Raw genomic sequence first — 12,912 nt, forward strand, 5'->3', positions numbered from 1 at the left:
CTGTGGTAGAAATGTGGTCAAGGCTGCAGGCAGCCCCAGGAATACAACTCACAGACCTGTTAATAATGCTTGTAACAGATGAGGACTTTTGCTTTGCAGAGATAAGAACAAAACACCCCAAAAATTTATCAGCAATTATTACATTGTCCTGTTCTCAGGGTAAGTGAAGACCATATATCTTCTCTGCTTTGCAGGAATATTTACATATTTGAAAATGCTACAGACAGATAGATTCATGTTTCCAAACAGCATAAAATGATTGTAATTCCACATAGTTCAAGCATGAGTTAAGATGTAGCAACACGAGCTTCACGTGGATGTAGAGCTGTAGATCATAACTGTGTTCAAGGTTGAATTTGTGATTTTTTTCATGGTATTCTGAAGGGTTGTACATGTCAGTGTCAAAAGTATTTTTTTAAGATCACGAAAGCTGTATCTACCATTTATCCCCAAGAAGCAGCACCTTTTACTATGTCATGTAAAGAAACAAAAGATTAGTTTGACACAATTTCTTCATGAAAAAATTCTTGACAAATATTTGTGACCTCTTAAGAGTTTACATGTAGGTGGTTTGATTGTTACTTCCAGTCCTTCCAGGAATTAAAAAGAGAAAGATGGTGCAGTTAGAGTTTCACGGGTCTTCCTCCTCTTTTTCTACAAAAACGACAAAAAGGCCTAATTGAGCAAATCATTTCAAAGGGAACATAGGTACTCAGAAATTAAGAATATAAAATTATCTAAAAACCTAAATCATAGATACTTTGCTGAAACCAAGATTGTGTTTGTCCTTTCCAAGTTTCTTTTTCCCATGAAGTCTAGAAGGTTTTTCCATTACTAGCCGTGTGTCTGCTTACGTGGTGCTCTCTGTACCCTAGGTTCCATTTCATCCAGCTCTGCCAGTTGAGAACATCTGGTTCATCTGAGTTTCACCTGACCTGTTCTCTGCTCACTCCACCTTCTTTAGCCCTATTGCTGATGTTAATTATGTTAGTCATTTAATCACAGGTGATTTTTTTTGTAGTAGTGGCTGAGGCAAAAAGAGCACTAATTGCCTTGGGGTTCTTATGCATCATAAACTATTAGCTTTCTTTCCTTCCCAAATAGTAGAGTGAGTCTGCTTTTGGTATTATTATTATTATTGCACTTACAGAAGGTTTTCTTTTTACCCCTAATGTCCTGGCTGTTTCCCACTTTCTAGACTGACTGTTCTGTTTTGCTTTTAGATGCCCATGTTGTTTTTCTGTGTTCGTCCTTAATGATTTAATCTAGTTTTCACATTTTGTACAATTCTGTCTCAAGTAACAGATCATTACAGTCATGACTTAATTAAAATTATCTTTGATTATGCTTACTATTTTTCTTTTCAATTAGAAAAATTTGTACTTGCATTCTTAGTGTTGTTTATTTAATCTTTACTTGTCCTCCTAAACTTTTTCTCTCTTACCATTGCTTGCCATAATATCAAATTTATTGATTCTGTAAGTTTATTAAAATCTGGACCTTTATAGACAGTTTTTGTTACTTTTTTGTTGCCCTTCTTTCTTGCTGTTGTAAGCATCACTAATTAGAATGTTTCACCCAAGTTGTCTTCCACCTTCCTACACGTTTCACAAAGGTGTCTGCATAGTTACGTGCTCTGGGTGCACTGTTAGATCATTTAATAAATTGTCATCTTCTTGAACTTTTCTGTAGACTACATTGTTGACATGTTGAAGCATTTGGCATTGGCTGTGGGAAACTAAGCTTCCTATAGGTTGTATCAGCAATGAAAACCACTTTCTATATGGTTAATATATTGCTATGAGTTCATGGATGTCATTGGTTTCTTTGATAGATGGATACAGATAAAGCAATTGGTGCATATACTTTTTTTTACTTGAAAAGGATCTGTAGTCTGTGGTAAAACAGCAGGATAGTTGTTTTATGTGTGTATAGTTTGAAAAGTTAAGACATTAGACAGTAGAGCTGCTGGATATGAAGCTGCCTTCTGCTCAGTGTTTACTGCTAGTCTGGAAGGACTCCTGAGACAGAATGAGCCAGAACTCTTTATTAGTTTCTTGTTTCAGTTTGGTTTTATTGCTTTATTTTCTTTCATTGTGTTTCAAATAAAATGCATCATCAGAGGGACCCTTATGGAAACCAAACATAATTTTTCTCTTTCTCAGAGAGAATCTTTTCTCTCTGACTTGCCTTTCACAGAGACTTGCACCCAGTAAATTCTTCACCATTACTTGGATATCCAAAACCTGTAGTTTTTCTTCTCTTGTAGAATCAAGTGAACATGAAGAGAAGAGTACAGCTGTCACGGGTGAGGTATCTGCCACCCAGCCTTGTCCTGCACCAGGATATGGTCAGCCTGAAGAAACAAAGGAGGATATGGATGTAACAAAACAGACTAAACCTGAAGAGAATGATGACTTGGGCCCACTGCCTGATAACTGGGAAATGGCTTATACAGAAAAGGGGGAAGTCTACTTTATTGAGTAAGTCTTGTTTCCTCTATTTTTAATAGCAGTATTGTATTTAACTGGGCGGGGAAATGGTTTGTACAGTGAAGTGCAGCTTTGCACTCCTCATTAAAACAGCAGGAATGTTCTGGCTGTCAGGGCTCCTGAGGGCTGGTGGCAACTCCTGCATTAGTGATTTAGATGGAAGCCTGCTGGGTTTTAAGATAGGTAACTGGCCTGCTGATTTTGATGGCAGGAATTAAAGCTTTTGTTTCTTCTGTTGAAAGCAAGGCCTTTCTGCTCTTCTGGTGCTTTCTGCTGGGAAAGAAACACAATTGCTGGCTTTTTCCTTCCTTATGTGAACAGAGGTGGAGAGCATGACGCTTTTTGCCAGTTAAAGGAAAGAAAAATGAGTGGACTAAAAACTAGCTAGTGAACAGTAGAGGGAGACCATGCTATATATAGAAATAGTAAAATAAATGAGTGGACTATAAGGAGAATTAGTTATGTGTAGAAACTTTTCCGTGCTGGTAGATTATACATACCTGTTACTAATTAGTAAACTCATTGAAGTAAAGGATATGAAAGTTCTGTGTATTCTCATTAAGCTATTAGAGAGCATCCAAAGGAGGGCCACAAGGATGGTGAGGGGTCTGGAGGGGAAGCCTTATGAAGTGGAGCTGAGGTCACTTGGTTTGTTCAGCCTGAGGAAGAGGAGACTGGAGGGAGAATTCAGTGCAGTCTGCAGCTTCCTCATAAGGGGAAGAGGAGGGGTAGACACTGATTTCTTCACTCTTGTGACCAGGGACAGGACTCAAGGAAATGGCCTGAAGCTGAGTCAAGGGAACGTTTAGACTGGATATTAGGAAAAAGTGTTTCACCCAGAGCGTGGTTGGGAACTGAAACAGGCTCCCCAGGAAAGTGGTCACAGCACCAGGCCTGACAAAGTTAAGAGGGTTTGGACAATGCTCTCAGGCACAGGGTGTGACTGGAGTGTCCTGCATAGGGGCAGGAGTTGGGCTTGATGATCTTGATGGATCCCTTCCAACTCAGCACATTCTATGATTCTGTGATTATTATACATTACCAGAAAAAAAAAAACACAGCAAATGTCTGAGTTGGCATAACATTGTGTTCCACAAAAGAAAAAAGAGAATGGAAAAACCAACATTTTCATCAGGAGAGCTCTACTACAGAGGTAGAAGTAGCATTTATGTTTGCTTTGTGGAATTGCCACAGTTTGGAGCATTATCTGTTATTCTGATTATTAGTAGGTAAAAATAACATTTCGTGGTGTCAATTCTGCTTTAAGTCCTGTATTTAATGTAAAATGTTGTGACTATCACATGAAGTGTAAACAAATGTTAAGAATAAAGTTTGTGCATGGGGCTTTTTAATGAACACTGGCATGACCAGCTATAGCTTCTGGCATATACAAGGCTGAAAATAGCAGTAACTATTAAAACATAAGTGTCTTTGCTGAAAAGGGCAAAAATATGCTTATTCTAGAAAAAGAATAATTAATATAACTTTGCCCAAGCAAGCAGAGTAGAACTAGGGTGACCTCAGGGCTAGCTGAAACCCTTTTTTCCTTCTTACCTTACTCCCAGATTTAATTTTTCTGCACATATTGAATGCTCTGAAAGAAAGCAGACTGAATTATATGGCACTTTTATTTTACTTGTAACAAAAACCTGTGATACCTTTGGGGGCTGGGGGAAGGGATGATGGGTAGATCACTAATACACCAAACTGTGAGAGTAATAAATACTGCAGGAGGTAATTTAATAGAAAGTAAATATATATTTTGTAACGAATACAGTGAATGCAAATAGCCCTGATGCTCTACAGAGCAGCCATTGCACTCCTCAAATTCCTTTGATGTTACAGCTTACTTCCTTTCCTGGAAATGCTCTGGTTTACACTGCAGTTCTGACAATGCTCATCATTCACTTCCACTAAATGAATGTTATGCAAAGCAAAGAAATCAATCAGAGGTGCAGACTGGATAGAAGGGCTGTTGTAAGGACTTCTTGCTTTTGGGATTGTATTGTTGAACAATGTATTCGCAAAAAAAGTGCAATTACACATTTGTAAAAACACTAGATTATTTACTAGAATCCTAGCAAAGGAGCAACTCACTGATCATTTGAGTTTTCACATTGCACAGCCTTTGCAGGGTTAAGTAGGAATGTAATGCTGTGGGGATGCTGTTAAATTGCCTCTTTGTTTACAAGTCACTTTGGTTAATGGCATGAAGAGACTCCATTTGCTTTCACAAAAAAACGGAAAGATAAAAAGACAACAAAAACCTATTTGTCTAACAACATCTCCCTGAACAGTAGTAAAGATTGTACTAGATTATTAAATAATAGATGAAAAACAAACATTTTTAAAGTGTACATCACAATGAGTGGGAAAAAAAAGACAGACTAGGCAGCATCTTTTATTGCTTTATTTGAGGATCTTGTGAATTGTGCCTTTAAACACTAAAGCCTTCTAGCAGCACATGATCTCAAGTTCCGGGTTGTCGCAGGTACACCCAAAGGTCTTAGATTTCATGACAGCATTTTCATTCATTCACGTCAAACTAACCTCTAAAATTGGTGTGTGATCTCACTTATCAAAACTGCCATCAGAATAATGTGGCAGATTTACAGTGAGAGAGGAAGTGACTTCATCAGGGGAGAGATAATTGTCTATAGACAGGACTATTTATTTGTTAATCATTAATGGCTCAGTTAGCATTTTGTAAAGCACAGTAGAAGGAATTTCTTCTCCCTCAAGGACTACAAAGATGAAAAAAATTATCATCTACCAGACACTGAATGATTCAAAAGATGGTTGTATTTTAGAGCATGCCTTGATCTGTTTCTTCCTTTCTTTCCCTTTTCAACATAGGTGCATGACCTTATGTTTACCTGTTTTAGCATTCACAGACCGAACAAGAGCATCTCTTCTTGCAACATAATACTTACCACTGTTTTTCAGGAAGATCTACATTTCTTGGGCTGTTTCCAGCCTTACATATGAATCTGAATTTTCAAATAAAGGCGCACACTACACAAATAGGACTCCATCTCTTACATTTGGTTTCACTGAGAACATGTGCTAATGAGAATATGCAATAATTAACAGACTGTATATAAATTGGAATACCATCAAAAAACCTTCCAGTTTTGCTCCTTCTTTCCTGCTTTAAATGTGGCTGGTAAGAGTGGCATATTTTGGCATGCTTAAATAAATTATAGTCACCACTCACTTTTTTAGCTTTTCCCTTTCCCAGGGATAAGGAAAGGCTGTGGTTCTCCATAGCCTTCAGACCTTGCCTTGCCAACAGCTCTCAAACCACATACTAGAGACCCAAACTTGTGTTGTGCTCCTCAAGTCAGCAGATGCTGGTTGTGTTGGATCCAAGCATCGGTGTTTGCTGTGTTGGTCCAGTGCAATGCTGAAGGGAATAAAAAAGGACCGAGATTCTTGGGGTGTGTGCTATCATGTGCAGTCAGGCTGAAACGTGGCCCTCACCCAACTATCCAGCTCCATCCCATTGCATTATATATGCAACTGTCCTGTACAGTTGGCTACACATTTTAATACTTTTTTATAAAAGGCAGAATTGGATTTCTCTTTCTGTCCAGCCTTCTCTCCACATATAGGCAGCAGAACTCTGTAAGGGGTGCAGGGACAGTAGGACATGAAACCTAAAGTCAACCTATTGGACTCCATACTGTTCAAAAGCATATATGGTTTCCTTTGCTTGTATTATATTAATTGTTTTCTTAGGGGATAAAAGTCTAGAATAAGTGCAAACTGCTGTAAAACATCTTTAAAGAATCATCTTTTTTGACTTGTGCTGATGATTTTTAGGAGAATGTGGCCACATGACGTTTGACAAACCACTTTCCAGTACATCTCGCAGACATTCAGTCTCTTACTACTTCAACACCTACTTCTCCAAACAGCATAGTCAGCATTGCTTTTTGGACCTGTTGCCATATCTCTTCTAGTTGTTAAAGATTTTTTTTTTATGAAAGCACCATAAAAGACTAAAAAACAGCTATAAAATAGTCCTTTGCCAAGGACTCTCCTTTTCACTGTAAAAAACAGCCATTAAGTTTTTTAATACAGCTGATACAATTTCAAGTGATATCTGAAGAGTACAGCTTCAAGAATATTGCTATTGACTTCAGTGGGATCAGATTTTCTTTGTAGCAGTTTTTAAGGCAGGAAATTTTTTTGACTGCAGGAATAGCATTTATCCCAACATCTTGTTTACCTGAAGAACCATGATATATTTAGTTGCTCCTGATTGCTCCATCAGTTCACAATTGGAATGCAGGATACTTTAGTTAAGCCTGGATACACCATTACTATTTTTTGTATTAGAAGATACACCCTCCTACCTGCACTTTTATAAGTTACTTGGAAACTTTTGTGAGTTATATCATCAGAGTATCAGTCCATAATAATGAAATGTTTTGGTTGTCTGGATATTTCTGTTACTTGAATTAAGTAGCAATTAGGATGAAGTTTTTTTGGTTTTTTTTCTTTTCCACATACTGTTATAATATTCACTTCTGATAGGATTTTTCTTTGGGAAAAAAGCCATCTTGAATTAGTCTGACTTCATTGTGTAGACAATTCTGATTCATCAGGGGTCTTGAGCATATCACCATAAATGTCTGTAATTCATTTTCTTTGTTTATGTGTTGGATTGGGTCTGTCAGTTTTGGTCAGCATAACAAATCAGATTTCTAATGCATTTTGGACTTCAATATGACATACAGCAGGACAGGCTGCTGAAAGAAACTGAGAGGGATCTTTTCTCCTGAGACCATTTTCTTGCCTCATGAGAAATTAATTAGGAATATGAAGATGGTAGAACTGGAAAGAATTTCTAGAACGCTGAATTCCTTTTTTTTTCTCTTGTCTATTGATGTTATAAAGACATTATCACTCTGTACTAGTTGTGTGCTGTCCCTTGCTCTCACTTGCTGTTTTTATCTGTGCTGACATCCAGGTCAAACTGCCAGCTTAACTCCTCTTGTCTTTCCTCACTTTCTTATTTCTAGTCTTTCCCCCAAAGGTCTCTGCTGCTCTGTTCTGCAGAATTCATCTTCCAGGACCTTTCCTCTGATGTTTGTCATGTTTTTATAACTTTTCTCCTTTGTATTTATTGAACTAGAAGAATCAGTTCACCTTTCTTGCCCTATAGCATTAGGTACCTAATGTAAGCCAGTTGCCAAGCCTCCTTCGGAGGTCAATGGAGAGAGAGAATTCATCCTGTCAATGGAGAGAGAGGCTGATTCATCCTGTCCATATATAAGGGCAGAATTAATCTGCCAAAATACAGCTGCTTCTACCAGTAAAGATGTCTCCAGATATCCAAAACTCTGTCTGCTGTAGTATGTAATTTGTGTCAGGAGTACACTTCTGAAGGAAATCTTCTGGTTGTCTTCACACACTGTGATTTGGCTCACATTTCAGAGTATGCACACTGGATTCCTTTCAGATGAAACTGAAAAGAAAGTTGATCTCTGGGAGTGCACTTCATTTTCTACAACCTCTGGACCCTGAACTCAGTCCATGAGACCAGATTTGCGTTAAAACTAGTCTGCGTTCCTTCTGATCTAAACCATTTCCCTATCTAAATTAGCAATATCAGCAGACTGCAGAGCGAAACTCTTGGTGCTGATGACCCAGCAGCCACAGCTTCTACGTCTTTTCAGGTGCCATGGGCTGCATGCCTGTGAATGTAGTGCAATAAGTGAGCTCCTGCTGTGCATCTTTTAGTTTAAATTCAAGTGAAAAGCTTACAAGCTTGGAGAACGCTTAGTGTGAAAAAGAAGATAACTGGGAGACAGATTCACTGGAAAAGTGACCTCCTGATCTAAGCCAAAGCACCACTGTAGAGGCACAGTAACAGCCCAAGACATCTCCATGATCCTAGCAGATATGACACAGACCTTGTCAAAACCAGGACCTTCTGGAGTGACAGCCAGATGCCATTTAGGAGGTGACATACCAGCATTATGTCACTTAAGAGCATATGATTAGGTGGTTCTGCTGGAAGAGAAGTAAGATAAATTATTCTGTATAGGTGTCTCTCCCTTGAAGAGAGATGAATCCTACACAATTAGCTATGTAATTTTTGTAGTCACATGAGATGAAGCCCATTCTTTGTCAGAAATTAAACTGCCTGAGTCAAAGAGAATTACTTCAACAGCAGAAATTACCACAGGAGACTCTAAGCATTTGTATATTCCCCTAAAAATCTTGCATAAGCCTCTGCTGCTGCTGCAAGTGCCTGGAGGCAGCACCACCGTCTCTGGGCTGGGTACAGAAGTGCTCCTCTACTGCCCAAGGCCATCTAAGATTCACAGGATAGAACTCCCAGACCTGGGTCTCTTAAGGACTGTGAACTCTGAGCACACCATGAAATGCAAGGCAAACTGGCAATCACAGCTGCTGCCATGCAAACCACTGCCAGAGGACAACTTCCTTTTGTATCTGTTCCTACATGTGTGCAAGAAGTTTAGGTAGCATCCCACAATGGATGGATTGTAAAATTGCTGGTTTGATGCTCTGTTTTTCCTACCCATGTCCCTCCACATACAAATTACCTGAAGATCATTATTGTGCTACTTGAAAATCTCTGCAGATATGCAATGCTTCAGCATAAAAAAACGGAGGGAGGAGTTAGCATTGTTGAAGTCCAGGGGCCCACAGAACACTGTGGTTTTCTTCTCCTATGTTCCCCTTTGCTCAAGTTGTTAGATCAAGGACCAGCCAAAATTTAATATGTTCACAATAAAAAACCAAACAAACCCATATGTGCTGCCCCCAAACACACTGAAGTAGCACACTAGTAAATGCCCTTTTTGAAATGCTTTTCATAATAACATGCAAGTTACATACCTTGCAAGACTCACTATTTAGAATAGGTTTGCAGTGCTTTTAAAAGACATTAAAGCTATTCCTGTCAGTAAGTACTTTCTATATTTCCTTCCAAAAGGTTTCAAGAGATTGCCTGAAGGCTTTTTAGTACAAGAAACTTCATCTGTCAAAGTGTTTTAAACTGACAGATTGATAACACAAATCCATTATATTCAAAGCTTAAGTAAAATAATACACTGTCTAACAAATAATTATAATAAAAAGATAACACTTTGTTAGATAAGAAAAGCCACACTCCTAGTGTTTTTTTACTTCCTAAAGATATTGAGTGGTATCCAGTGAGATTCCCAGAGAGCCTCTAGTCCTAGTACCCAGCTCCAGTGCTATTAACAGGGAACAGAGGCAAATAAACAGACTCTGTGAAAAAAGCGGAGCTATAAAGAAAATCTGGAGAAAAACAGGAGGTTGAGTCAAGGTTTCTGGGAAGTATTCTGTGCTTTCTTTCACTCTGTTTAAACCAGTTTAAGAACTTTTTTTCCATGTATATTCAAAATTGTGTGCAACTAATACCAGAGGACTCTGATTATAATAAACTGTCTCTGCTAGGTGCAAATACTTGGCAAAGAGAGAGGATTTAAGTTAGCTTAGCAATAATTATTTTATTGACTTTGGCTAATTATTATTTGGCTAAAGTATTAAGCTCTGCTTTACTGAATGACCTTTAAAAAAAAAAAAAACAACTTCAACACAGTTCAGGCCTACCTGCAGTTTCTATTTTGTGCATAGCAGGTAACAAATTAGGATGAATTTTAAAAAGTTATGTTCTTCCCATGTTCCATGTGCTTGAAGCAAGACCAAAGGGATCCTTTGTTAACTGCTTTCAAAGTTTGAAAAATTAGGAATTTACTGTTAATTTCAAGAGAGAGTTTAAGACAAGCATTGTTGGTTTGCCAGCACTTATCTCAGGAGTCCTAACTAGTAATCAAAATCATTGAAATTATGTAAAGATGGGCTTTCTAGACGTGTTTTTAATTATAAGGTATAGTTATTGCCAAATAATGAAGCATTGGTCAGTGGAAATTGCTGGTGGAGCCACAGATGTATTTCTCACAGGATGCTTTTGTTGCATCACTTCACTCTCATTCTGTCACTGACAACAACTCCAAATTCCTGTTGGAGCATTTATTCCACAACTGCTGCTGCTATTCATCCGCAACTCATTCATAACTAATCTGTAAATCCCCAGCCCCTTTTCCTTCTGGTCTGTCTATAAGACTTCCCAAATGGACACACATGATTAGACCAGTGGTAAGGTACACAGGTTATGCCCTCTGCCAGGTTTTTAGTGCTTAAAAAGCATTCAGTGTGCACAGCCTATGCAGCAGATATGTGTTACTTTTGCCATTGGTGTTAATTTGGCCAATTTACTGCTCCTTCTGTCTCCTCTCCCATAGTTAAAGCTTTCCTATCAAGGCTTCCTTTATAATAAAAACAGTTTAGGAGATAAATGTTGTCTTCCTTTAGCTTTTAGAGATTCTAGTCCTTAGCAGAACTGAAGAGGGAATAGCTGACACAAGGGAGACTGGAAGAATACCCTGCCAAGTAAACCTCCTGTGCAGAACAGAAGTAGACATGCATAACAAACACTATGCTGTACTCCAGGGCTACTCGTTTCCCTCTTTTATTGAGAGCAGTGTGACAGTAGTCATGTCTGTCCTCCTTGAAAGAATGCTTGTGTGTTGTGTACCTGGTTGCTAAAATGATCCAAGCAAACAGCACTATGGAGAGCATAAGAGGACATTGATGGTACTGTAGAGGTGTTAGAAGACAGGTGGGATTGATTCTGCCTTCTTTCAAGTCCTGTCTTCAGAGCAGGAAAGGATTTTTTACCCACTGAAGCACTTGCCCAGAAGCATTTAAGGTCCCATTGCAAGAGTTGTTTAGTCCCACTGCATTGTATGTCTAGTATAGATTATAAAGTGGAGAGGCAGGGCAAGAGAAAAAGCATGGATACAAGTAAGGAAAAGAGGGATGAGTTTCGAAAGGTACTTTTCTCCTGCAGTTATTTGTTATAGATAAAAGTTCTTGCGGATGAGTTTTGCTTTTATTAAGTAGCTGAACAGGTTTGACAGATAGCACCTAGAAGAGGAGATTGAGTGCTGTAAGAGCTGATCTAAATGAAATACGATCTCCGTTCTGTGAAATTCCACTGCAGACTGAAGGATCACTCTTCCATTGTAAGAGCTGTTGATTTTTTCGTTTGTTTATGGTTTTGTTTAATATGGCCATCTTGCACATAACTGAGACTTCAGTCCTGCTGGGTTTGCAGAAGCCACATTTATGCTAAAGGGTAACATAACTGCTTGCTGTTCTCAGTTTCACCAAAAACCTTGAAGGTTGTAATCCAACTAATTCACATTTTTAAATATTGATGCTGAATTGGGCTTGTTTTCAGCTTGGCACCTGTCTTCGCAGATACTTGAAAACTCTTTCTAAAAATATTATGGGGGTGTTTTCAGGGCTGGTGAATTGGCCGGGTGTGAGGGGTGGACATTGGCCAGTTGACTTGCAACAGAGTTGGCTTTTAGTACTGCTGCTGTCCCTGGCTTGTTTGGTGGATGTGAACAGTAATTTCATGACTACATTTTCTCACCTTTAAAACAGGGGTAATTCTTTTTACTTCCTTTGTAAAATTTAAGATTTGCTCTATACCACAGCAAACATTGGTAGTAGTGGTCATATATATTGCTCTTTTAAAGCCATCGGAGACAATCTGTGATTCTGGTTTAGTCCTTGCAGTCAGTGGAGGTCCTTAAAACAATTCAGAATTAAGAGCTGGGAGAGAGTGGCTGTTGTCCAGACATGCCCACACTCCAGAGATGCAACTGCAGCTTCCACAGGTATGTCCAAGCTCGCTCTGAACCCTGGCACTGCTGACGGGTTAGCCTTGGTGGTGTGGAGTTCAGCATGTGCTGCTGGATGCACCCAAGTAGCTCAGTGGATGGATGCTGGGGCGATGAGCCCACGCTGAGCTCCACCCTGCTGCACTGACACTATTGGAGCATCTCCTCCAGTTAATTTAAAGCTAGCTCAAGTATGTCTGCACAAGCTGTGGTTGGGCTGTGGCTGCAGTATAAAAATGCACCCTACAGGAGACCACAGGCAGCCAGAGCTTCTGAGAAAGTCTTAGTTACACTTGCAATCAAGCACAGGCTGCTGGCATCATTTCAAGTTCACCTTACCTTTGGCTCATCATTCTTCATACTCTGCAAATATAGCTCAGCTCTCAAAGGAAAGGGTTTCTTTATCCTCTTCACCTGTCACGAATGGTGTTCTAGACTAGATAATGCATTAAAGAAAAAAGAATTTAAATGCCTCAATTTTCATTTAGTTACTATTTTATCCATACATAACTCTCATCTACCTTCGTTCCCATCCAAAACATGGAGGAAGCTTTAACATAGTGACAATTTGCTGAGAAGTAGGCGCTGTCACTGTTTTGAGAAAGAGAGAGAAATTGAGGCAGAGGAAAATTTATCTGCCATGGAAGACAAGGTGGGAGAAG

General features: G+C 39.0%; 1 protein-coding gene across 11 annotated transcripts in view; it reads left to right on the plus strand.

The window, feature by feature from the left end:
• The window catches only part of MAGI2 (membrane associated guanylate kinase, WW and PDZ domain containing 2), a 717,920-nt gene that overhangs the window by 477,546 nt on the left and 227,462 nt on the right, over window positions 1-12,912 (plus strand). For all 11 annotated transcript variants that reach the window (XM_039570838.1, XM_039570837.1, XM_039570839.1 and 8 more), the window contains one exon: window positions 2,270-2,483. In XM_039570838.1, the coding sequence (XP_039426772.1) occupies window positions 2,270-2,483 (214 nt within the window). The remainder of the gene's footprint in view (window positions 1-2,269; window positions 2,484-12,912) is intronic.

This window comes from Corvus cornix, chromosome 1A (genome assembly GCF_000738735.6).
Source record: "Corvus cornix cornix isolate S_Up_H32 chromosome 1A, ASM73873v5, whole genome shotgun sequence".
Taxonomy (NCBI): domain Eukaryota; kingdom Metazoa; phylum Chordata; class Aves; order Passeriformes; family Corvidae; genus Corvus; species Corvus cornix.